At 50.8% G+C, this 25,278-nt stretch overlaps 1 protein-coding gene across 2 annotated transcripts in view; it reads right to left on the reverse strand.

The window, feature by feature from the left end:
- HPSE2 (heparanase 2 (inactive)) overlaps positions 1 to 25,278 on the reverse strand; it is a 97,490-nt gene that overhangs the window by 17,672 nt on the left and 54,540 nt on the right. For both annotated transcript variants that reach the window (XM_082765330.1, XM_082765329.1), the window contains 3 exons: positions 11,550 to 11,723; positions 10,868 to 11,039; positions 3,020 to 3,067 (listed from right to left, as the gene is read on the reverse strand). In XM_082765330.1, the coding sequence (XP_082621456.1) occupies positions 3,020 to 3,067; positions 10,868 to 11,039; positions 11,550 to 11,723 (394 nt within the window). The remainder of the gene's footprint in view (positions 1 to 3,019; positions 3,068 to 10,867; positions 11,040 to 11,549; positions 11,724 to 25,278) is intronic.

A 25,278-nucleotide genomic window follows, 5' to 3' on the forward strand; every position in this document is an offset into this window, starting at 1 on the left:
ACAGCCTGGGAGCAAAGAAAAGGCAGCAGCCCACCAAAAAGCACTGCAGGGAGCACAATGGGGCACGGCTGAGCTGGAGGTGCCCCGGTGCCGGAGAGGGGCTGGCAGCACGCCCCTGCCCTGCCACCCCTGCGCCTCCTGCCACCCCTGCAATGCTTTTCTGGAAGGATCCGCAGCTTTCTGCTGGCACCACAAGCACCGAACCATACTTAATGAAGGCAGTGCACTGGCTCCTGGGCAGCTGGTTTCGTTTACCTCCCCTTTCATTTTAAAGAGAAACCTTTGCCCCTATTATCTGACCTCTTCTTCTGTTGCAGCTAATTACATTAAAGCCCACTTCCCAAAGCTCAGGAATTTCCGGATCTACTTTGTTGCCTGCCGCTACGGGGAGAGTCTGCTCGGAATTAGGGCCTGTCGGGGACACGAGCGGGGCCAACCCGGCCGTCAGCATCACACCCGGCTGCCACCAGACCGGGACACCTCTGCCGACACGGGTGGCCCCGTCCCTGAGCATCTCCCCAAAGAGGGGCACGGGTCCTGCCACCGCTGCCACCTCAGGAGCATCTCTGCCTGAATATTCCACGTATCGAGGCCAGAAGGGATGTCATCCAAACCCAACCCAATTAAAGCACTTTAAGTAGCATCCCACGCATGTCTGTGTGCTTGGCACCGCTGCTTTGCCATATAATGTGGGTGAGTTTCCATCCTGGAAGGTAACATGGTATTCTCCAAAGATCTAAAGGGACAGCTGTCCACTGGCTTTGAAGACGTGAGCATTTACCTTCCCCACAATTAATGGGGATTTGAGTGCTGCACAAAGGGAATTTGCCCATTAAATTAGCTGAACTTGGAGCCCTGCACAGCACTTGAGATGGAAAACCAGCCGCGCAGCCACGCACAGGAATGGGCCCAAGGCACGGCTGCAGGTTAAGGAGGCAATGAATCTTGAACGTGTGCAGGAACACCGAGCTCCGGAGCAGAGCCAAGAGGAGATACAGCTTTGGGAAGGTTTCTGAGCGGTGGAAACGTGCTTCCAGAGGCAGAGGGGGTCTGCAATAAACCGAGCATTTACTCCTAACCAAACATAAACTAAATTGCACGAGAAACGCCAAAACTCTCCGAGCCACTGTCAGTCCCACCTGCCACACCCTCTGCTAGTGGAAATTCCCTGAGCATTTCTAAGCCATTCACACATCCCTCTCCAGCAACACATTACTTCTGAAGAGGGAGGCACACATGCTGAGTTACATATGTAAGTGAAACCATACTAAGAAAGGCTGGCAAGTCTGCTTATTTACACCCAGTGTCACTTCTCTGTCAGATGTATTTCAAGAAGAGGGAACAGTCGTGTGTTTTCGCACAGATGATAGGGATCCCTGCAACGTATTCCCCACTCAATTCCCTCTCTGGATGGAGCACAACCTTTTCAAAGGAATAACAGATTTGACAAATTTATTACCAATATCCCGGGAGGACGCTAGGGTTTGGAACAGAAAGGCTCGTGCTTGCAGTTAGACAGCAGTTCAGTTTCCTGCTAATAATTTTCTTCTTGGATACAAAGGACCTTGTTTTGTTTTGTTTTGCTGTTTGGAGCAGAGGGATGAGACACTGTTTTGACATTTACTCATAAACAGTACAGAAGCCCAGATTGGAGCCGTGGCCATTGCCAGTCCTCACAAAAGCATACGGGTGCAACCCTCCCGAGCTGGAAACCCGGGCCGGGGGAGAAGCAGCTCCCGTGCTTGGGTGGAAGCTTTAAGCATGCCGTGTCCTGGCTGCTCTGCCTGCCTGCAGGGGCTGTGCCATCCGCCCTGCCTGCTGCACCTTGCCCTGCTCCTGCCAGGAAGGGTTTGCAAGGCGTCGTGCGGGCAGTTCCCTGCACGCCGGGCTGCAGTTCCCCTGCGCGAAGGCTGGACGTTTGTTCCTGCAGCTCATCCAAGGGCTTGGCCCAGCCATCAAGCCCCGTTTCAGCAAGCGAATTCCTGGACTAAGTAAATGCGATCAGCACATCGTGTAATCATGAAAAGCAAACTCCCAGCTGAGACATAGATCATCATTGCACAGCGTGAGCCTGTAAGTAACACAAATCCTGCTCCAAGCGCTCTGCTACCCCGCTGCCCCGCTCGCACCGAGCTGCTGCTGCTGCAGGGAAGCCGCACGGCACAGCGCCGCAGCCCCAGCTCCCCGAGGAACGGCACCTGCCGGGTGCCAGCCGGCTCCACGGCCGTAAACCACTCTCAGACGCAGACGTTGCTTTTGCAGGAGGCTCCCAGGCTCACGCAATGGCACAGAGACCCCGGGTGCGCTCACAAGGTATCCTTGTGTCTTAAAAGCCTCCGAGCTCTTTTCTGCAGGTCTCCAGATGGGTTTGTGAGAGCAAGTGGGATCTGCAGGAGTGGAGCAGATGCCTTTGCACCCTGGCCAGGGAGCCCTGAATTGCCATGCTGCTCTGCTCCAGCAACCCCCTGAGTACCCCCAGAGCGCTGGCTGCTGAGGACCCACCCGGGAACTGAGACCCCAGCTCCTGTGCCCAAAGTACCAGAGCAAATACAATTTTTTAGGAAACAAAGGGTCTCACCCTGTCCTCTGCTTCCAAAGGAGAGTGCCCTCAGCTTAGCTTTGGGCCAGTGGTCATGGGGAGGAAGGAAAAGGGCTCCCAGGCAGTCCCCTGGCTCCACCACATGCATCTTTTCCCTCCCTCTCCTCCCCACCCCGTCCAGCACCCCAAGCTGTGGATGCAGCGCTCCACAGCAGGGCTTGGTTTCCTGCGGGCAGGTGGTTTTGGCCTCTGCCTCATGCACAGTGTTGGAGGTGGACACATCCCCTCCTCTGTTCGCTCCAGAGGCCCCAGAAGGAGGGGCAGTGCCTCCTTTTCCTATTTAAAGGCAGTGCAAGCACAGCAGAGGTGGCTCCCGCGATCTGCCCCCTTCCCCACCCAGCCAGCCCATTAGTCCTGCCCTGGACGTGGTCAGATCGCTGTGGTTAGTGCAGGAAAGCAGGAGGAATGGTGAATACCTACTGTTGCCAGGTAACAGCATCCACCGTGCTGCCAGCCACTTTCATGAACCTGTGGGAAACAGAGGAAGAAAGGAAATAAGCCCAGTGTTGTTACAGGCGTCCATAAGCACGGGGGCAATGCGAAAACAGCCGATGCCCATCCTACACCACAGGATCCCAGAGATGGTCACCATGCTCACGGTGTGGTCAGATCCTTTCCGATGAGATCTGTGCATCCTTTAACTGAAAGAATAAATCATATTTAATTCAAATGCTTGTAGTGAGCACAGCACTGTTTTGGGGCAGGTGGGGGTCTCTCTGAAGACAGCAGCAGTTAGGGACAAGGTCTTGGGTATGTAGTTAGTTCTATGAAAGCAACAGCTTTCAACACTGATTAGAGAAAAAGCTTTAACCGCCCATCTTAGAAAGAGACACTTCTTCACCCAACATGTATTTAAGATGAGGGACCCCTTCCTGGACTCAAGCTGGGACGGGGAAAATTAGTGGGATTAAAACCCAGCAAAGCTATTAGATGCAAAGGTGCCACCCCCAGCTCGGGAAGCCCCTGAGCGTTGGAGGATGGGAGGAAAGGCTGGACAAGCACTGCTACATGCTCGCCTTGTTCTGGTGTTCTTTTCTGGGCTCCGTTTTTTAGAGATCAGGGGATTCATCCACCAGTTTGGCCAAGAGAACCTGATGATGCTCTTTGGTGCACGGAGATCCAGGAGCTGCTCCAGGGAAAGGAGCTGCGAGTCCTACAGCCCCTCCAGGCCTGCAACGAGGGTGGGAGGGAAAGGGGGAGGTTTGTGGGGAGAGGGAAGACCTCTGATCAGAGCAGCTGGCGAGGCAGGGAACAGCAGCAAGCTTTGCAGCACACGAGCCTCTAATCAGGTCTGAAACAAGAGCAGCAACTTCAGCCTAAATATAGCTCGGAAACAATCATTCCGACTTTAAATTAATGACGATGGTCAATTACAGGCTGGGACAAAAGGGCAGCTGGACCCTGTGAAGCATAAGAGGACACTGGCAGAGGCAGAGGTAATAAATCCCTGTGGACAGGAGGGAAGAGACACAATTAGAAATGGAAAAACAATAACACGCTGTAATAGCGCTGATGTGCTGCTGCTCCCGCTGCCCAGCAGGGCGGGGGCTGTCAGTTCCCAGGGTTGCTCCTCAGTGCTGCTTCGTGTCTCTCCCAGGGCCTGGTTGGAGCGGTGGCACTGGGGACATCTCCCCCCAGCTGCACAGGGAGGGAGCACAAAGCATGAAATCTGTGCTGCATGCACAGGGTGTCTGGCTTAAGGGGAAAAGGGGCTTCTGTACCCATCTCCATGGAGGTGCCCCTGAGGCTGCTCTTCTGCAAAACTCACCCCTTGCACACCCACCACACCGGACTTTGTGCAGGGACTGAAAGCAAAGCAACCCCCCAACAACAGCCAGCACCCCTGGAGCAGAAGCATTGCTTCTGCCTGCCCCATCTCCCAGGGAAAATAATTGACTTCTTGTTAATAAGCTCCTGGGAAAATTTTGTTCTAGGACACAAGCAGCATTCTGCAGACCAAAGGCTTCAAAGAAAAGGTCCTGGATTGCTCAGTTTTCCTCTTCTATCTCCATAAAAGTGAAATAAATTGAATATTTCTAGTCATTTTTAAATCTTAACGTAAAAGATGCATATCTAGCTCAAATTTTGATTTCTGGATTTTTTTTTTCCTGTTTCTTTTTTTCTGCCTTTTTATTGAGATTTTCACAGAAAGAAGATCAAAATGTCCTGCTAAAGCTTTGGGCCCTGCCTTAATGATGGAGTTGTGCCTGGGGCATCCCAGATAACTTGGGTGTTGGCCTCTACCCTCCAAAGGGAACCGGGATCAGCTCAACAGCCAACAAGCTGTACTGCTGGGGCTGGAGATGAAAGCCTGGGGCAGGTGGAGACCAAGTGATGCACAGGTACTTGAATATCTGCAGCTCAGGAATACAGATGTTAGTAATCCCTTTATTCCTCTAGCACCTGTACTGCTCGAGCCGTGGATTTTGAGGCCAGTGAAGCTCCGTACAGCCCTGCAGTCCGACCAGTGCTGGCACACGTCTGCCTGGGATTTCCTGGAGCGCACGATGCACACATGTGCAGCACCACGCAGGCAGAGCGGTCCAGAGGCTTCCGGCATGGATCAGCTCCCCTGCACATGTGCCGCCCAGATGCTCCGTGCCGGTGCAGTAAATCTGCCATCCTCCCGAGCCTGGGCTCTGCGAGCACCGACAGACGCCACGGTGCACGTGCAGAGAGTCACCCCCTAGGAGCAGAGGGACAAGCGTGGGGTGGCCGACCCCAGATACTGCGATGTGGTTGGGCTTCCACACAGCAGAAATCCCAACAAGTTTCAGCATCCTCAAAATCTGGTGGGGCTTGGATCAGACACCCAGAGCAGCTGGAAGCCCAGAAAGGAACTGCTGGTGTGACACAGGGCAGCACCCTGAGGACAGGGCAGGAGGGCTGCTGCACTGCCTCTGCCCCCAAACCTCTGTGCTGTGAAACCCCACCTCGTGTCTGACCTCTTAGAGTACCTCCCCAGGCATCTCACAACCCTCATCTGAGCGTGGGCACGTCTCGGGAATACATCTCTTGTCCTGATCCATTGCTCGCCAGTCCCCGAGCACCCACTGCAACCTTAAGCAAATTGCTCCCATGGTTAATTAGCCTCCAAGTGTGTTATTCCTCATCTGAATGTGTCTGGTTTCAGCCTCCAGCCACTGGAACTTCCTAGGATTATTCCTGATACATTAAAGAGCCATCTGCGTTTGGAAATCTCTTTCCCATGAAGGTAATTGCAGATTGTCAACCTTGACATAAAAAAAAAATAATAAAAAAGTGATCCTGTAACAGAGAATACAGCTGCAGGAGGCAGACAAATCACCACCTCGCAGCCCCCAGGTGGTTCAGCATGTCCCGGCTCCTGGGGCTGGACATAAGAAACGTGGCTTATTGCATCTCTTACTCCTTGGAGTACTGTGAAAGCAAACTGTGCCAGGGCTTTGACACCAGAAGAGCAGCTCTGGAAAATGGGGCCAGCGTCAGGCCCTGGAGTGGAGCACGCTCCCATCTGCACTGATTTTTCTGCCTTGCCACCCTTCTGGTAAACCCAACAGGGCCAGCACCCATTCTCTGGCTCCAGCACTAACTGCTGGAGCAGCCTCTGCACATACAGCTGTGTCCTCTTTGCCATCCTAAGGCCTGCCTGACTATGGGTCTCTAGCCCAAATTTTCACCCAATAAACTGAACAAATTGAGACCTGAGGGTGGCTGCTATAAAACAAACAAAATAATCAGGTGCGCCTTTATCTGCTGACTGTGATGGGGAAAAAAAAAAACAAACCCACATAGTACAAGGTTTCCAGAAGCACAAATACCTGCAGCAGCACTCAGAGATCCCAGCTGCTGCAAGGACTTTGACCTGCATGCCAGGCTTCAGACCAGACTTCCCTCTGGGGAGCAGAGCCCACTGGGGACTATGTAAAAACTTGCTGTGATATCACATTCTCTTTCTGCTCAGCACCACCTTTCTGCAACCAGCAGGATCTGCCTCAGGGCTGGCCAAGCCTTCTGGCAGAAAGAGCTTTGGTGCGGGCTGCACCACCCAGCTGTGCGATCTGCTCCCCAGGGCTCCTGGGGCTGCATCGCACCACACCACTGGCACGTATCCCCACCATCAGTTTGTCCAGTCCCTTTCTGATCTCACACTGATGACAACTCCTGCAATGCCATGCGCGCTGTGTCACAAAGCCTTCCAAAGCTTCCTTCCAACCCGCTGCCTGAATTGTAGGAGAAAGCACAGCCCACTCAATCTCCTCTCACGTGGCAGACGTCACACACCTCCGCACACCCTTGGCTCCTCTCTGCTGCCTTTCTGGTTCTATTACATCTTTTCTGAGATTGAATGACCAAGATTGTAGATAGCAGCCAGGATGAAGGTACGCCATGTATCTATGCAGCGGTATCATCTCATTTATGTCTTTTCCTACCAGCTCGTTCTCCCTATACCTGTGACAGCGATTTTGGCTTGCCAGCCAGATCAAATTTCAGTCACAGAAATTGCCTTGAATCTTTCCCCCTGAAAAAGCAACAGCTAGATCCTTTGCTTATATCTCAGATCTTCATTCCTGCTGTAAAACCAGCTGCAAAATGCCTCATCACGTCCCTCACGTCTCAGTTCAGTGCATTTATGAATGCCTTCATTCACAAGCTTAACACTACCCAAATTTGAGTTTACACTGCAGTGTCCTTCCCTTTGTATCATTAATTCCTGTCCTGTGGCTTGCTTTTTTTTGCATAAAATTCCTGCTCTCGACCTGTTCAATATCCTGGTACAGCCTGTGCCACAAGCCTAGCTGTAGTTTAGAAAAGGGTGAAGCTGCGGTGCTTGTGTGGCAGAGAGGGCAGAAGCCCTTGTCAGCAAGAGGACAGGCCAAATACCTGTGTTTCTTCCTGAAACCCACTATCTGTGGATGCATGGAGCAGGGCTGAGGGTGGGGAGGTGTGTCCCACAGCCACGTGCTGTGCTCCTGTGCCCCATAACCCACCAGGCACCCCACCACCAGCAGCATCTTTCTTTGAGGGCAATGGAAAATATTCCCACAGGGAGCACATTGCTCAAAGAGGCTGGCCTCAGGCATCAGAAGACAAGATGCCAGCAGTCTCCTGCCACTGCACCTCTAGCCACGGCAGAGGTCACAAGTCGAAGCCTGTGAGTGTCCAGTGGAGACTAGGCTCCTCCAGCCGAGGAACAATAAATGACAAGACCCCCAGCCGTATCTGTCCGGACACGTCAGCCTGAGATCTGTACCAAATGTCGTGAGCTTTAACACATGTCAGCATCTCTTCTTCCTAATAGCTCTCCCTCGTGTTTCTGCTCTTCCAGCACTGAAATTGTGATTAAGCGATGCATTAACCTTTGTGTCTGATTCCTGATCTGCTGTTAAAATCTATGTTAATTCCTTAAAATCCCACTTTTTTTTTTTTTTTCAAACTCTGAGCAGTTCTGGGATGCCTATACCTACAGACCCTGTAGGTAGCTAAGGTGGTCTGCTCTCCAACAGCTCAGGCTGCATGAATGGTCTAATTAACACCTCATCAAACTCAACCGTGAGCTGGGTCTGGACAAATTCCCCCTTGCACCTGCACACTCAGAGGACACGGTGCCTACCCTCCCGTGCAGCAGGGCCACAGCAGTGCTCTGGCACTGCAGAGCCCGTCCCCGTGGCAGCAATTTGGGGCTGGTCTGCAAGATGGGGCAGCCCAAGGTAGTACTGGCATGCGTGGTGGCACTGTGGCCACTCTGAGCCATTGCCCTGGGCAGGGTGGTGCAGGAGCTCTGCAGCAACAGGGAAATGTAATTTTATGTGGTGCTTGGCAGTGAGACTTTTCTCTGGGTGTTTCAGCACTTCAGGTAGCTCTGGAGTCTTTCCCTGGAGAACATCTTCTGTGTTCTACTGCTGGCAGCCATTCCCTGGTTCTCTCTGAACTCTCCCTTCCCAGTTCAGCTCACTTCCACCCCACCAAAATTCACTCCTGCACTTTGTGTAACAGGGCACTGCTTGCCTAGCAAGCCAGCCGCCCATCCTGTCTTCTGCGCGGGGGTGTCTCATCTCCAGCCTTAGTGCTCACATCACAATCTTCGATCTGGCTTCTCTCTTCCTAGCTGGTTCACTTCTGCTGTTGACCACATTTTAAAAATAAAATACCTAAATTCCTAAATTCCTCCTCCTCTCTCCTGTCTGCTGGCTTTTTGGGCTCCCCCAGGATCTCCAGGGGCACGCCTTGGCTGTGCCAGCTCCAGGTACAGGCTGTCACATCCCAGCTCTGTACAGTTCCTGCAGCAGGCAGGCAGCTCTCGGTAGCACAAACCCAGAGTACTGAAGAGACCTTGGGGAGCTGCTAGGAGCAAAGCTCAGGCTCTCAAGCAGCTTAGGCACTGGGTTTTATTTGTCTGTCTTATTGTAACTCTGGTTCTGAATACTGCAAATGAATGTTTAACCCTGTGTCATCACTTAATTTGCCATTTAATTAAGGCCGTGGAGGCACATGCTGCTTGCCACAGGGACACAAGGATGTCCCACAGGGGAGAGAAGCACTTTGAGCAATGGGAACCAGTGTCACCCTGGTGGGCAGGGATGGCAGTGGGGTAGTAGCATGCAGCTCAGAGGACGGGTGTGCTCCTTACAGCTCTTTTAGACTAGCGTGGAGGTCTGGAGAGCCCCCTCCACCCGGCTCACACCCTACCTCTCACAAACCTCCTTCCCTTCCATCCGAGGCTGGGTTGCTGCTGTCCTTCCCACCCCATGGCACACCACAGCCCTGCTCCCGGGTCACTTCCCCTTCTCGGAGAGCTGCTTGGCTCTCATCCCCGTTGTTTTCCTTCCTCAGCCTGCTCCTCCTGGCGCTAATAGGCTTCCTGCTGCTCGAGGCTGCTCCAGCTCTTTGCAGCGCCCTGAGCTAACCCTTGGGGCTGCAGCCAGCAGTGTGCCCGTGTGGCATCAGCGTGTCCAGGGCCGTGGTGCCGGAGCTGCTGTCAGCACGAGGGATGCTGGCGTCGCAGCTGGGCCAACCAGCTTCAGGGGCTCCTCGTGCTGCTGCAGCAGAGCTGAGAATCTGGCCCTCGCTCCCTGCCTGCCTCGCCGGGGACCGCATCAGTGTGCTGCTTATTGTTTCTGCCAGATCATTCATGCAGATGTTAATGAATGCGAGACCCAGCTTTGCTCCCAGCAGAGCCCCTTCCACACCTCCCCCTGCCCAGCCCTCTGCGCTGGAGTTTCTGTTTACAGTCCTGCAGGGAATTTCCCCTCTGCTGGATGGTCTTCGAGCCCCCACGGCCCAAATTCCTGCTGCCAGCAGGCTCCCACACCTCCCTGGTTCCTGTAGCTGTCCAATGTCACCTCCAGGTGTCTGAGTCCCTCTGTCACCATTCCTTCTCCTCACTCTTCTCTCCAGCCTCCCGACACCCAATACCTGCCAGTTGTCCTACCCATTACTTGAAGCAGACAGCACACCCACCTCCCAGCATCTCTGTCAGATCCTGAGTGCCGTTTTTACCTAAAGGGGTGAAAAATAAACCAAGAATCTAAAGCCTGAGGGTCAGAATCACCAATTGGAATCACAGGGGTTTGATTCTGGGGCGTGCTGGCTGGAGCAGCACCGCAGCACTGAGTGGTGCCCAGGTACAACACGATAGGCAAGCCTTTCCTCGAGGGACAGCGAGAGGGGAGAAAAGGGCATGTCCCAGACAGGTCATGAACTCTGCTGGTGAAAGGGATTTGAATCTCTGTGCCACAGTTGGGAAAACAGTTTATGTAGCCCGGTCAAAATCAATGTGAGTAATGATGAGAAATAATGCTGTGACAGTGGCTCTGTGCCACGCATTGTCCCCTGCTCTGTAGGGCTTGTCTGGGCTAGGAAGGACCAAAGGGCTTGGGCATCAGAGAAGGGTGCTACAGGCTCTCCCACTGCACAGGTGGGGAAAGCATAGGGAGAAGCTGCCAAATGGGATGAGTGAAGTGTCCAGGAGCCAACATACATGTATGCACTGGCATGAGGTGCCAGGACCCACCTCCTGGCACTGAAACCTGCAGGCGTGTGGCAGCCCCCAACCACATCCCTGCATTTTCTTCGCATCCCAGCAAGGCGGGCACCTCGTTCTGTCTGTAATTTCCCCAAAATCCCACCAGGGACCTTTGTGAAAGCAGACAACCACATCCCCAAAGCCCTGGTGCAGAGTTGTCTGAGCTGTCCTGGCAGCTGCTGGGAAGCCGAAGAGCTTGTCCACATGGCAAGGGCTTCAGGAGGGTTTTCTGGTCCCTTCCGGGTCAAAGCAACGTCACTTACCCTTCCAGGAGAGCGATGACATTCTTTCTGGGTCTCCCGATGTTTGGCCCGTAGAGGTTTGCTCTGGAATAGGTGCGGATAAGCTGCAGCAGGCTTCTCAGCTGGATGTAGTCCTTCCCCAGCTGGCTGCCGTTCACCGAGCGGCCGATCAGGGTCCGGTAGTTGTTGGGCTCTGGGCAAACGAGAACAGACAGGCACGGCTTGCCAGCTCTGCTCTCCCATCCCCAGTGCTGGAGAGTGCTCACGTGCTGTCACACAGGAGCAGCCAGGAGGGGCTGGGATGCTGTGGGGCTTCTCCTCCTGCGACCCTTAGGCTGTGGGCTGGCAAGGGACCTGCACGTTGGTGTCATTCCCCTGTCCCCATGGTGTGCCTGCACCCCTGGCACAGCAGCTGCCCTACAAATCCATGCAGCTGCCGCTTTGCCCGCCCCAGGACCAGCTGTACCCAACCTCTGGGGCAGCAGGAACATTTCTTTTATTCATACCAACTGACCCAAACTTCCAGCTGAGGTTCTAACACAAACCAGGTCTGTCTTAGCACTACACTGCTTTATAGCAGGGACCTCCAAATCCCTCTGAACCAACTGGCCAAGTGTCCCAGGACCTGCCAACACCCCTTCCAAAGGGAGCAGGGCTCTGCTGCGGTGTGCTGCGCCCCGGGGCTCCCCGTTCCCACACCCACCGTTGCCCAGCTCCCAGGAGATGTTGTATTTCTTGCTGGCACTGTACTTCAGCAGGCTGAGGGCGTTGGAGCTGTTCCAGGAGTTGTTGGGGTTTCGGCGCAGGGCATTCAGCGCAAAGATCAGGTGGAGGCCAGAGCAGTCAGCAAAGTTATAGAGTTTGTCTAGAGACCTGGCTGGGAAGAAACAAAACACAGCTTGTAGTTCAAAGGAAAGCAAGATCCGGGGAGGTTCAAACGATCCTCCTGTCCGTCAGGCCTCGGCTTCTGTGTGGCTGAGCAAGGGTCAGATGCCATCCCCGTGAAGTCTGTAACCACAGACATGCACCTGACCTTTGAGACCGGGGTAGGATTCCCAGCATGGGCTGAACAACACTTGGATGCCCTCCACCACCGTGTCGGAGCTAGGGGCTGTGTTACCAGAGTCAAGGGACTTTGTAACGTCCCTTTTCATCTGCTCCTGGCAAGGGAGGTTCAGCTTCTCCTCTGCTTATCCTGCCTGGCAGTCCTTTTGGAGCAGACCTCTGCAGAGCCTGGGGAGGACAGGAGGAGACCTGCAGGAGGAACCACCAGCGTGGCAGCCCTCTACAGCTCCTACAACCCATGACAGCTGGGCCACAGCACGAGGGACACGGTGACAGCCGTGAGCCTTCTGCACCAGGCAGGATGAGCACACGCAGCCCTACATCTGCCTTCAGCCCGTCACCTCTCCTGGCCACCGAGAGCCTCAGCAAACATGGGGCAGTCCCCGGGGTCTGAGATGAATGAGCTGATTTTTCAAGTGATGCTTTAGGGGGTCAGGGAAATCAGTTAGCTGAGTGGTTAGTGTTTAATGGATCACAGCAAAGGCATGGGAAGAAGAAAGGAAAAATGTGGAAAATAAATAATCCTCGTACAGCCTTTTTTTTCCCTAAACGCTACTGGTTGTTTGAGCGAAAAGTAGCTGAGTTAGATTAACCTAATGTATTTATCCCGCTGGCTCAGGCATATTAGCTGGTTTTCTGGATGTTTAGTGGATTAGAGACAGATACAGTTACTTAATACTCATTTACTTCAGACCTCCAGGCAAAAAGCTGTGCTTGAAATGGAATTGCTATGGAGAGGATAAGACAGACACCTCGACGGCAACACAAAGACAGCCAAAAGGTGTCACCTGCAGCTCCCCTGATAAAAAAGAAATCTTTTCACCGTGCAGAACAGCCCTAGTTCTTAAATGCTACAGGAGGAATTTTGTTCATCATTAGGAGTCTCTGCAGAGGACTGGGAATTGATTTTCCATGCATCCACCAGAGGAAACAAGCCGTCTGTTCAACCCAGCCCAGGCCCTGCCACTGTGAAATGATATTTTCCCCATGACACTTGTTTCATTTCTGCGCGCCTGCACACAGAGATGCCACATGTGTTTCATGCTCTGCCACGACTTTCCAGGCTGGAAACCTCCACGGAGAAGGGCAGAGTGCTGGGGAAACACACAGCTCTCTCGTGACTGCTCCCCAAGTATGCACCAACCTGCAGAGCACAGTAAGGCCACGGAGAGCTGGAAACACTGTCAGACACCTCCGAGTCCTATTTGAGCCATCAGGCAGGTCTCAAGCCCACTTATCTCCTTTACCCTGGATGGCTGCTGTAGGATGGAGGAGATCGGGAAGCACCAGCTCCTCCGGAGGCTTCGGCAGAGCCTTGATGCCCTGCTGGCACAGGTTGCCCAAAGGCCCTTCAGTCCCACCTCACCTGGCCACCCCACTCTACATCTCCATCACTTTCAGCTGCAGTTAGGTGGGAAGAGCTCTGTCATGGGTGGCTAAAGCACAACAAGAAGCATATTTAGTAGACTTTGAGTGATGTCCAGCCCTCCATAAGTACAAACAGGGCCAAAAGAAATGGCTATAAATATTTTACTGCCATGACTAGGGATGGCCACGTTACTTCTGAGTAATGAGAACACAAAGAATCACAGTATTATTAACAGCTGGCTAAAGCTCACTTTGAATTCTGGATAATTGCACCATTTTTTCTTCATCAAACACAGAAAATCTTCCAGGAATTTAACCTTTCCCCAGCTAACAGATCATTAGGCAGGGCTTTCACAAAGCTTTTCAATAGAGAAAGCCATTGTTGTACCAGAATGAATCTTAATAGAGCAGAACTGGATTTATACGATGCTCTCGCTGCCCCTTCTCCCCCTCTGCCTGGTGCACGTGCACACACTCAGAGGGAATAAGGTAAAAAAAAATAAAAAAGTAAAGAAACCTGTACACAGCAGGATAAGAAAAAGCACTAAAACACCCGATTCTGAGTGTGTAGACTTGAAAACCAAGGCAGTGGTTCCAGTTAGCCATAGTGATGTTATACTGAGCAGCATGCAGCAGGAACAAGCAGGCAGAAGCTTTGCACCTCATGGCATGAGCACAAAGGAAATTCAAAAGCTATTTGGGCCTTGCTGACCCTTTACATCCTCGGTTGCAGAGGCCTGGACACATCTAGAAAGTGAATGCCATCCTACAAGGCATGGGGCTGACTGGCAATGAGTGAAGATCTGCTCCCACTGCTGCCCTCAGCTGAAGCTCTGCACAGGAACTGGAGATTTTGGCTCTTTGCCTGGACCTCTCGCCCTGCTCAGAGGGGGACAAAGCAGGAGGTGGTGTCTGTGAGGCCACAAATGGTGGTGGGGCTCATGGGGCAAGTACGTTCTGTGAGATCGTTTCCCTTTTTCCTCCTTTTTACACTGGGCTAAATTTTAATGTTCTCTGATGGATGGATGGCACTTAACTCTGCGGCATGCCAGCACAAAATCTGAGGCGTATTAAAACATCTCTGGCAGTTTAAAATAATTGGAAAGCGTTTCCAGTCACAGTTACTGGATTAAACATTATACTGGAGACTTGATAGAGAACATAGCCTTGACTGCCTTTTGGTAAGAGGGACAGTTCAGTAATTTCTGGGTTTGAAAGTCTTCCACATTTTTTAGTCTACTTCAGGAATTCTGCTTTGGCAGGGCCCAGCAGAAGTGGGAATTCGTGTGTGCACTGAGAGGAAGGCTGAGATCTGGCGGAGGGGTGCGGAGGGGTGAGGGGCACAGCACAGCATGGCACGGCACGGCATGACACGCTGGGGGCTTTCATAACCCTGGGAAGCCAACCAGAGGATGGGGGAGAAGAGCCTGTTCTTGCTCCATTCCACTGCTCACCACGTCTGCCCCATCCCTCCTTCCCCACCACCTCCCGCAGGCACAGCGTGTGCCAGAGCACCGCACTCCCTGCGTCCTCAGGTTAGCTGAGAAAGCACAGAGGGAGTGCTGAGACCGAGCAAATGCGCAACAGATGAGACCTTCTGTTTATAAAGCAAAGAAATGCAGTTCTAGGAATAACGATTTCAACTAATCACGGGTAGTGCTCAGCTCCGCATTACCCATAAATTCTGGAAAACGCCTGGAGCATCCCTGCAACAGGCTCCTCATGCCAGCACCAAAGGCAGCAGCATCCCCTGCCCCTCCAGCACCCCGCAGGAGATAGCGGAGTGAAGGGGTTGGGAAAGACCTGGCAAAGAGCAAACAGAAGCCCACGGAGAGCTTTGCAGGGAGGGGGGCACGAAGGGCAGGACAGAGTGTTCAGACAGGAGATGAGTAAGCTGGGGAGAACGATGAATGGAAAAAGAAAGGTATTCCCACTGACAGAGGAACAAGTGGGCACATGGAAAATTTATTTACAAATAAATTGCCACCATAGCCAGCTGAATCCCATTTGCACTGGCTCTCTCAGGCTTAAAGTCCTCAGAAAACCATGTGTGTGGCAAGGACTTGATGTTTTCTTAGTGAATAAATATGAATCAGAAGATATGTAACAGGCAATCAGAATAACACCAGCCCCATGGGAGAGGTCTGCAAAACTGGCTTGAAATCTTCCCATGGCTCCTGTCCCCGGGCATGGCAAGGCTTTGGACAGGGAAGTCAGACCTCCCCCCCTGTTCACAATGTGCACGGTTAGAGCACCACAGAGCAGCCTTCATCACCACCACTAGATCAGAGGAAAAGCCTCATCCCCTCTGTCCGTACACACCATAACATCCAGCTTGATCCACACAATCACAGGAAGATTTTTCTATTCAAGCTGTATACTCAACTATCCTTTCAAAGTTGATGCTTAAAGCGAATTTTAAAGCTTTCGAGGCTACCAAGAAACCCACACAGTTGCTGGAAATTGCATTCTAATGATGACCATCCCAGCTGGGAAGCTGTTTGGTTTTAATTCAGTCTTCTGAAGCGTTTTGCTATGCAGTAAAACCACACGGTGTAAAGATGCTCAAGAATTCCCAGGCAAAATTGCTGTCAGGAGGGAAAAGTTTGCTCGCCTCAGACAGACGGACATTTCACCTGAAATGCTCCCTCTACCTTGTGAAGCTCCTGGTGTCTCCCAGAGAGGACAGAGGTGTGCAGAACCACCCCTTGCTCTCATCTCACCACCCAGGCTTCTTCTTTGTCTTGCTGGCAAGCAAACACTGCAGGCGTCCTGCACCCAGGGCAGTGGGGAGTGCATCCCAAGGCAAGGTGCAGTGCTGATGGTCTGCTCTGAGCCACCAGAAGTGCTTTGGCAGAGCCTCACGGTGCTACAGAAAGGGGATCTGCTTTAACCCCATCTGAGGAATACCTGGAAGTTGAAGGGACTGGCTTTAATGCTGCCCGCCAGTAAAGCAATGCTGCGCGCTGTGTGTTAATGAGAAGCTGGATTTCACATCCAGCTGGATGACAGATGGGGGATCTGGGGCTATTCCCCCCGGAGTATCGAGGGGGCTTTGTTCCAAGGGAATTGTTGTCATCATCCCTGGTCTTTAAGCAGCTGAACATTGACCCTCGATATTCATTCAAGTCTTTAACTAGATATTTTATTTCGTTGCCAATCCAGAGGTGATTATGCTGACCACGTGAGCTAGGTTTAGTCCATAACAGCACCGTACAGAAATAGCAGTCTGGGGGCTTGGTGTCAATCTCTCGCCAATAAGGAGCTTGGCTGGCAGCCATGGATTGTGGGCTGAGTTCCCAGCTGGCATATAACTTGGAAGACAACCACGAGGTCTGGGTTCAATATCCAATTGCTAAGGAGTCTGGCTGACAGCCTCATTTTGTGGAATGAATCCCAAATTAATATAATGCTTTTGATACCAGACAAGGGGCATGGCCTGCTTCCAAATGCTGTAAGGGCTCAGATAAAAGCCGTAGGCATCGGGTTCAGTGTGTAAATGGTATCGAGGTCGGATAACAGTCAGGATTGGGCTTAATCCTTGGATGGTGAGAAAAAGGAATGAACCCTCAGCTCTGCCTTCATGCAAAAAGGAGCTGAAATGAGCAGAATAGCTCTGTTTTCCATCCTCACACGGTAAAGAGCTCACAGGACAGTAATGGTTTCTAGGAACAAGTGTATACTGACATGGAGCTTCAGAAGAGATGTGGGATCTGGGTTCAATCTCAAAGTGCTGTAAAGCTCAGATAATGGCCAGAGGGGCAATTTCCAAACCCTCTGTTCCAGCCTGGTGCCTGGGCAGGAACCAAGATCACATTACAGCTAGGAAAGCTGTTTTCCTGTGCTGCATAACTTGGAGATTTAAGACATTTTCCCTTTTTGATCAGGATGAAATCCAGCATCTTCAGAATTTTCAGAGAGAATTAGAGGTGGGCAGCAAGAAGGCTACAGGTTTGAACAGAGCAGAAGACCAGAGCAAGAGAAAATGAGGCTGTGGTCACCACCTGTCCACATCCACTACCTCAAATCATTGAGCTTAGCCATGGAAACGGCTCCAGAGAAGACAAGGGCACAGATCTTCAGCATACCCTGCAGTACTGGCACTGGGCCCCCCGGGGTCACTGCAGGAGGCAGCTCATTCCACCAAGAGGCAGCACCAACCTGCCTTGCACTTATTTCTGACACTGCTTGCACAAGGCACTGGTGTGAAACACTGTGTGCAATGAGAATTCACTCTCAAGCCTCACTTGTGGAGTTGCTCCCTTATGTAGTTAGGATATTTTGCTTGAGGTCTTTCAACTCCATATAAAAGAAAACTAATAAAACTTATGTAAAATATACAAGCACCACTTTGAGTGGGCATTTAAAGCTGGTCTGTTATGCAGGAAGCCTTTCCTTAACAAGGTTTTTACCCAAAGTAATATTGTCCCTGTTAAAAATGTCAAATTTGATGCTCCAGTGCAACCTCCTCTCCCTCAAAGAAATTCCTGAAAATCTAACTCTGGTCCCTGGGACTCAACTTGAGCTCCAAAGTCCAAATGGAGTGGACCACAGAGGGCTGATCTCTGCAAGCACTGCTATAGAAAGTAAGTCTATACTTACTTTCTGTAAGTCTATTCTTACTTTCTGTAAGTCTGACCTCCAGCTAGCCAATATCTTCAGCATCAACCACAGATTTGGGGTAAAGCACCCTGAAACACCCCATAAGGACAGCAACCACCCCTTCCTAATGACCAAGGGAGCAGCAGACAAGTGCTACCACTGCCTGTGTGGGTGGTGTTTTTCTCTTAATCTCCATGAAGCTGCCCCGCAGGTGCTGGGGAGCTGTCACAGCCCGTGGGACAAATCTGCCTTCCCCTGGCTTCACCTACGGGTGCAGGGCGAGCAAAGGCGCCAGTGCTGGGAACACAAGTGCAGATATAACCCAGCTCGGCTGCCAGAACGTTTGCTGACAGAATGACTGTTTTATATGGCTATAAGAGCAGCTATAAGCGCAGCTGTCTGAAAAGCAGCAAAATCTATGATGTGTGTTTCTAAATCCAATGACAGCTGGCAGTGCTGCGCTGCAGCTCATTCCTTCTTTTACACAGTTTAGCTAAAACACTTCTCCACGATCACCCCAATTTATCAACAAACAGCAGTTTCTGGAACAATTTAAAAGCATTCCCAAATAGGCAAGAAGTGGTCAGCTCTTCAAGCACTCAGCGATCTGCGAGCTCCCAAATAGGCAGGCAGCTGGGGGTGGATGGGGAGGGCTGACAGGAGGAGCGAGTGACCTCCCTGCCACCTCGCAGGGGGGACAGGGCTCTAGGTGACACAGGGGGCTTAAAGGTGTTCTCAGGTGCAGAAAAGAGCCAGTTCTGTGCTGCCAGGGAGGAGAAGTGACATGGCCACTGTCCCTGTGTGGTGTGGACAAGACACAGGGACAAGCATTGTGCCTGTCCCCACGCCCACCTCCTGCTGTGATGCTGGGTGCTGCAGACACCATGGGGACCCATTTCCCTGCGCAAAGCTGCTCAGCCAAGGTGCACCTACATCACCATCCCGAGGTGCCATCATTGCAAGGCTGAGGTTTCCTTTACACAAGCTTTTTCCTGACAGTGCCTTCAGTGCTATCACTGTATCAAGAGGATGAATGTTTTCAGCGCTTTCTTCTAAATGGTGAGCTGCAGCATGTGCTGAGCAACATCCCAGGCACACTTGATCCCAGGTATCAAGTGCGTTTTTAACGTTCATTTAATCCCATCAAAACGCCTAACCTGGGCAAGCTGTGCATCCAGACCACACATTCCTGTAAACCAGGCTGGCAGCTCCAATATCGTGCTCTTGCTTCACTGCCTGATCTGCTGTCATGTGGCAGATGCACAGCTCGCTTCGGAATAGCCTCGTGCAGGGACGTGAGCCAGATCCACCCAGCAGCATCCGCGGAGCCGCCACGGCGCAGTTCCACACTCAGCTCCCTACGTCTCGTCCCGCGGCTGGGGAGAGTGGGACTCGACAGCCACATTAGGAAGCTTTAGCTACCACATCGGGAACAAATTCAAACCAAGGATTTCAGTGTTGCCAAGTCCCGACATGGAAAAATCATGAGTCAAATTCCCCCAAATCATGGGACTGGCCCAAGCACCCTGCTTTGAACAGAATTTTCACTGCTTGCTGTTTTCTAAAATGTTGGGAGCGTTGTAGGACATCCTTAAGCTCTTCTACCACCAGGAGGGCTAAAACCTGGTTTGGTTCCTTTTTTTCCCCTGTAAATTGTGTTGTTTTACAGGTTGTTTGTGTTGGCCTTGCATCCCTGCGGGCTGCCTGGATGGCAGGGGCAGGCAGCGAGCTGAGATGCTCTGCCCTTCGTAAGGGATCTGCGCCTGCCCAGCTCCCCTCACCATCTCCACGTATGCAGAGGGGAAAACCAGAATTCAGAAAAATCAGGTTGTTTCACACTTTATGAGCCTGAATCTCCGTTTCCTATTGTGCATGGAGCCTGAGGCACAAGGCACCTCTGCAAACAACCAGCCCTTGTCCTGGCCCGTCTCCTGCCTGCCGACCCCCTTCTTGCCATCCCATCCGCCTTCCCCAGCCGCTCCAGCCCAGCGGAGCAGCTGATTTCCCCGGGAGGAAGAGGGAGTGACTGGGGCTCTTCGCGCACTTTGTGAGCTGGGCATCTGGTATTTTTCAAAACTCTAAAACATTTTAACTGAAAACTGTCCTGAAAAAAAAAAAAAAAGAAAAACAACACAAAAAAACACCACACCACCCCACCAAAAAACAACGCATAAAACCGGAAATGTTTCAATCTGAAATCCTTAATTAAAACCACACTCTTTAGTACATAAAGAAGGAAGTTAAAAAAGAAATGTACTTTTGCACATTACAGACAGCATTATAATAAACACAAAGCACTGCCAAGAAAGAGGCATTTTCAAGGCTAAAGTAGATGCCTCCAGCTGCACTAAAATAATGTCAGAGGGCTTGTCCACATTACGAAGTGTCATTGCATTTGAACACGATAGCGAACAACCAAGCTGGATGGATGGGGAAGACAGCAATTATTGGCGCGGGCCGCCAGCGCTGCGGCGAGGACCATAACCCGCTGGGGTCTGTGAACTCCTCTGCCTTCCCACAGATCCCAGACCCCGGTCTTAATCTGTAAAATATTTGAAGGAACTGGCCCCGGCTCTTCCTGCTCCTCCGCTCCGCGCCGCGGCTGGGCTCAGCAGATACGGCTCAGCTGGAGGGACCCGGCTTGGCAGGAGTTCTCCCCAGCTGATCTTTGGGGAATCTTGTACCAGAGCACACAGGGTGGAGCCTGAACCCGATTTTTGAGGCACAGACAGAAGGCCGGAAAAGACCGGTGTCACGAGCCTGACGCCCTGCTCGAGGCAGCTCAGAGAGCATGCAAGTAGTGCAGAAGTCAAACCCGGTGCTTCAGCAGGACGGAACTGAGCTTTCATAAAAGTATCCATTACAGGCTTAAAAACTGTTCTGGGGAAATTGGCCAATCCCCATAAACATGTTGCAATTATTTCTTAATGTCCATGATCAAAATAAGCACCTGGCTTCTAGTCCAGCCTTACCTGTCTTGATCCTAGTGACTGGATCTTGCTATATGTACCACTGCCGGCTAGGATTTTGTTTCTTTGGGGTAGCTCAACTTTAGGAGCAAGCCACACCTAATTATATTTTCATTAAGCAGTATTATTTGCAGCTCTTCTGTATCTTCACAGTATGGCAAGTTCTCCAAAATTGCAACCAGTTCGGTGGCTATTTGCTGTCCTACAAGTCCTACCAAGTTACGTCAACAAACCTCCACTGCGCTTGACATCTAGGATCACCTGAAACAATATTGATGTGCTTAGGGAGGACAGAGAGAGGATGCTGCAAAAAGTAGTGTCTGTGTGAGGAGGGAGAGGGCACTGAGGTAACGCCCTCCAACCCAGCAGGACTGGAAACTAGGTCTGAGGGGAGCCACTCACAAAAGCTGCTGGGTGCCTTAAAACCAAGGCTTAGGGTACAGGTTGGGGGTAAGGGAAATTGCAATCGGATCAGAGAAAAACTCAGAGTGAGAATACCAGGACAGCCTTTTGATCACATTTTATGTCTATACATAAAAACCAGGAGAACGGAGAATAAACAGGAAAGCTTCAAAGCCCTCATATACAACTACAACATTTAGCCTCACCCATACTACATGGAAACACATTGAAGGGCAATATAGGTATAAGAAGATATAACTTGCAGGGGAAACAGAAGAACAGAACAGGAGGTTGTTGGGTGTTTTTTTTTTGGTTGGTTTTGTTTGTTCTGTTTTTTGTTTGTCTGTTTGTTTCGTGTCTGTACAAAGAATACGTTGGGCTTCGAGCAGAGGTGAGAAGCAGGCTCTTTGCATGTCCCCAGGAACAGAGAGGCAGACAGAAAGTTGATTAATAGTCCAAAACTGGAAGCAAATTTGAGGGAAAGTGCCTACAAAACCACAAAGCTCTGCAATTTAAGATGGTGAAGGAACAAGAAGAATGGATTAAAGATAATGTATTAAAAAAAAAAAAGGCACAAAAACAAAACCAACAAATTTGAACAAATTCAGGGCACAGGTCAAGAGGATCTCTGGGGAAGAGAGTTTAAGACAGCATTTCCCAACCAGTGAGACATGGAGAGGCAACAGCTGTGCTCCGGGTCCAGGGGAGAAAGCAGCACAAAGAGCAGCAAAAAATACCCTGGAAATACAAATAAGAGGAAGAAACAGGAAAATATCAACCCATAACTCAATGCAAAATAGTAAACAATGTATGGACATATAGAAAGCTCTTTGCTTTGCTTTGCTTTTCATAGAAAAAAATTACTGTGACATGGTTGTTAATCACGTTAATTTTAATTGTGAAACAGAAGCAGATCTGAAGAGGGAAGGAACAGATGAAATACGAGTTAGGATACCTAAACCACAAAGTGCTCAGTTATCACTATAAAGTCTGTGTGAGATTGTTTTGCCAAACACAGAAGTTTCATATTTATCCAATATATACTTTTTCTGCATTTTCACTGAGAATTTTGCCATTATCAGCATTCCCTCTTGCAATAAATGCTGCCCTCTTAGCCCTTTACTGAAATGGCTTTACTCCTGATACGCTTGGACTTTACTGATTGCTTTACTCCTCTGGACACAGATGCATTCCCTGATACCCTCTGCTTCCTCTCACAGGTTGCCAGCATTTCAGGGGGAATGCATCTCTTCCAGCTTTACTGCAATAGATGTCATCAGCTGAGCTGCTTCTCTTCACCCTTTTAAGGTGAGCAGGGAAGAACAGGCATGACTCCTACTGAAGCAAGCACCCAAAGTGTCTTGGGTGGACTCTCTAGGGGTCTGTGTCCCTCCGTCTCCCTGGAGGGCAAGCCAAAGCCAGCCAGCCCTGAAGATCGATGCTACAAAGACGTGGACTTGGATGGGCTGAATGCTACATTTCACAACAGCCACTGCTGCCAGCACCACTCCTCTGCATTAGTTAGCACATCCCCGCTCTCTGTGGAGATGGAGAGGGGTGCTTGTGCAGCCTGCCAGGACGGTAGCTCCAGACACCATCCATTAATTGTACAAGCATTGTAGCTAGAGGTGGCTGTCAAAAATGCAGGGAGCCACGCAGGAAGAACAGGCAGACGGGAGCACAGCTCACCCATGAAACCTGGGGCTCAGCTGAACACACAGCAAAAGGCTCTGCCATGAGTTACTGCAATCAATGAATGGATTTAGATGTCAGAACTTATGTTAGCTCTTTTCCAGAGAGACCCTCTGCATGTTTCCTACCACGTTTGTGTACCCAACTGCCGAGTGACCTACAGCACTGCCCTCCCTCCTCCTCCTCCTCTCTTACTACTGCAACACAAATCCTCCAACTGAAAATACATCATATTCTGGAGCTAGAGTCATATTAAAATTGAGTGTATGAGGTGCTGGATTAAGCTAATGGTATCATTGGCTTGCCTTCTGGGAGAGGGATCTGAGATTTTTGCAATGTACTTGTCAGATTTTTAAACTTTCTCAACTAAACAAATAACCACCACTAAGCCTCTGAAAGGGATTCTGCCCCCAGCCAGATGAGAAGGCATTTAGAGACAATTCTTGGGGATAAAGGTTGATCTAAAGAAGCAAAATTTCTCAGGGTTTAAGTGCAACTATGTCACTGGTTAAGTAAACCGTTATCTTTCTGAATATTGCATAATCTCTGCTGAAAAAATAAATACATGGAAAATAATAAAATCAACTTATTAAAATATATTCCCTAAAACTGCATGGCGATTTCTAATTGAGTAACTCCACCTGAGAACTACATCCTCTCCAATCACATATGGGATATGCCCACTGGCTCTCACCTTGGTTAAATGGGAACCATGTGGATAGCATTAGGAGAGGGAAGTGCAAGAAAAGGTGAGCCCAGCGAAAGGCAGATGAACGCACCATGGCATGCCGAGGAAGATTAAAGGGAGACAAAAAAGGAAGGCTGAAAACTTTTGACAGCAGAGAACGGGGAAGTTTCCGTATCTGAGAAATGCTACAATCTTGCTCTGAGTGGAAAGGAAGGTGTTGGAAGTTGGAAGAAAAGACTAGGGCTTGTCCTGGGAGGAAATGCTTCAAAAGCACTTATTTTTCAGCTTAGCAATGACCTTGCTCCATTTATTGCTGAGGTCTGTGGATGCTGGAAGCCTGATCCTGCAAAATGAGGCTGGCTGTGCATTATTGTACAGCTGATAAACGTTACACTTTTGGAATTGGAACATATATTTATGCTCACAGCACTCAGAAATGACTCAACAGATTCTCACTCAGATTTCAGGTCATCTCCTCAAGCCCTCAGTCTGAAACTTTAGCATAAGGAATTCCCATTTAAACAGAGATCATAGGATAAAACCATAAACACTCAAAACAGTTTTGCAATTGCCAACCTGGGTTTCAATGTGCTCTTGTGCTATATTGGCACCAAGGGGACAAAAAAGGTGAGAGGACAGGAACCAGGAGGTGAGGCCAGGCACCGGGAGCACCTCCTGGAAAGAAACTGGAGGGTGCAAGGATGAGGGCAGCAGTGGCCACAAACTTGGTAGCCCCAGCCTCTTCCCAGCAGCACTGACCCCCAGGCCAAGCACCATCAAGAGCTGGTGGTGGAGCACTGCTGAGCAACAAATCTCTGGCCACAAAGTGGCTGAAGAAGGGATGTGAAATATTTCGTTTGCATGTGCACACAAACAGGTAACTACATTTTGAGCCTTTTTGGCCATCTAATCAAGAAGTGTCAAGTTCAGCACTTGTGTTAGAAGAGAATGTGGCAGCTTGATGAGCATCAAGCTGATGCTTCAGGCCCTGGTTAATGGTGACGTTTTTCTGGTGAGCTTCGCTGGCACTCCAGCATACTCAAGTCCTGGCACAAAAAATGTAACACAAGCCTGTAACTATCAGAGGGGCCTGGAAAGCCTCATTAGCTTGCTGATGGCCCCTCACCCTCATGCAATCTAATCACCAAAAGGTCTGAGCAGAAGGGAAACCCAGTCCCTGCCGTGCCCTGGAGGAGTTTTGGCTGTGCTATTGATAGCCATGCTGCAGGAGGGCATTGCCTGGGGCACTGCACTGAGAGCTGGTTTCTAATCCGTGCATTTCCTGCATACCCCATTCCTTGGCACAAGAGGTGCTGCAAGTCCTATCACTGATGATTTCCCACTTCTTGAAGGATGGAGATCTGCAAAATTTCCTTAGCCTCTAATGGCTCCTTCCCAAGGACAGACTCGCTAGGAGGTGCAAGCTATTGGCAGCTCGAGGGCCCAGAGGAGCTGTTGACCGTGTTTAGGCCACAATCCAGAGGACTTGATTTCATCCAGCATAAGTGGAGCTGTTTTATTTATTCTAGTGGTCTGATGGCAAAGGAGGAGTGCTCCCTGGCTGCCCACGACAGCCACAGCCCTGTTCCAGACATGAGGCCCAACACATGGCCCTGCCCCAGCAATGCTGCTCATGTGGGCCGGGT

The sequence above is a fragment of the Aythya marila genome, assembly GCF_965140915.1.
Source record: "Aythya marila genome assembly, chromosome: 7".
NCBI classification, from domain to species: Eukaryota; Metazoa; Chordata; class Aves; order Anseriformes; family Anatidae; genus Aythya; species Aythya marila.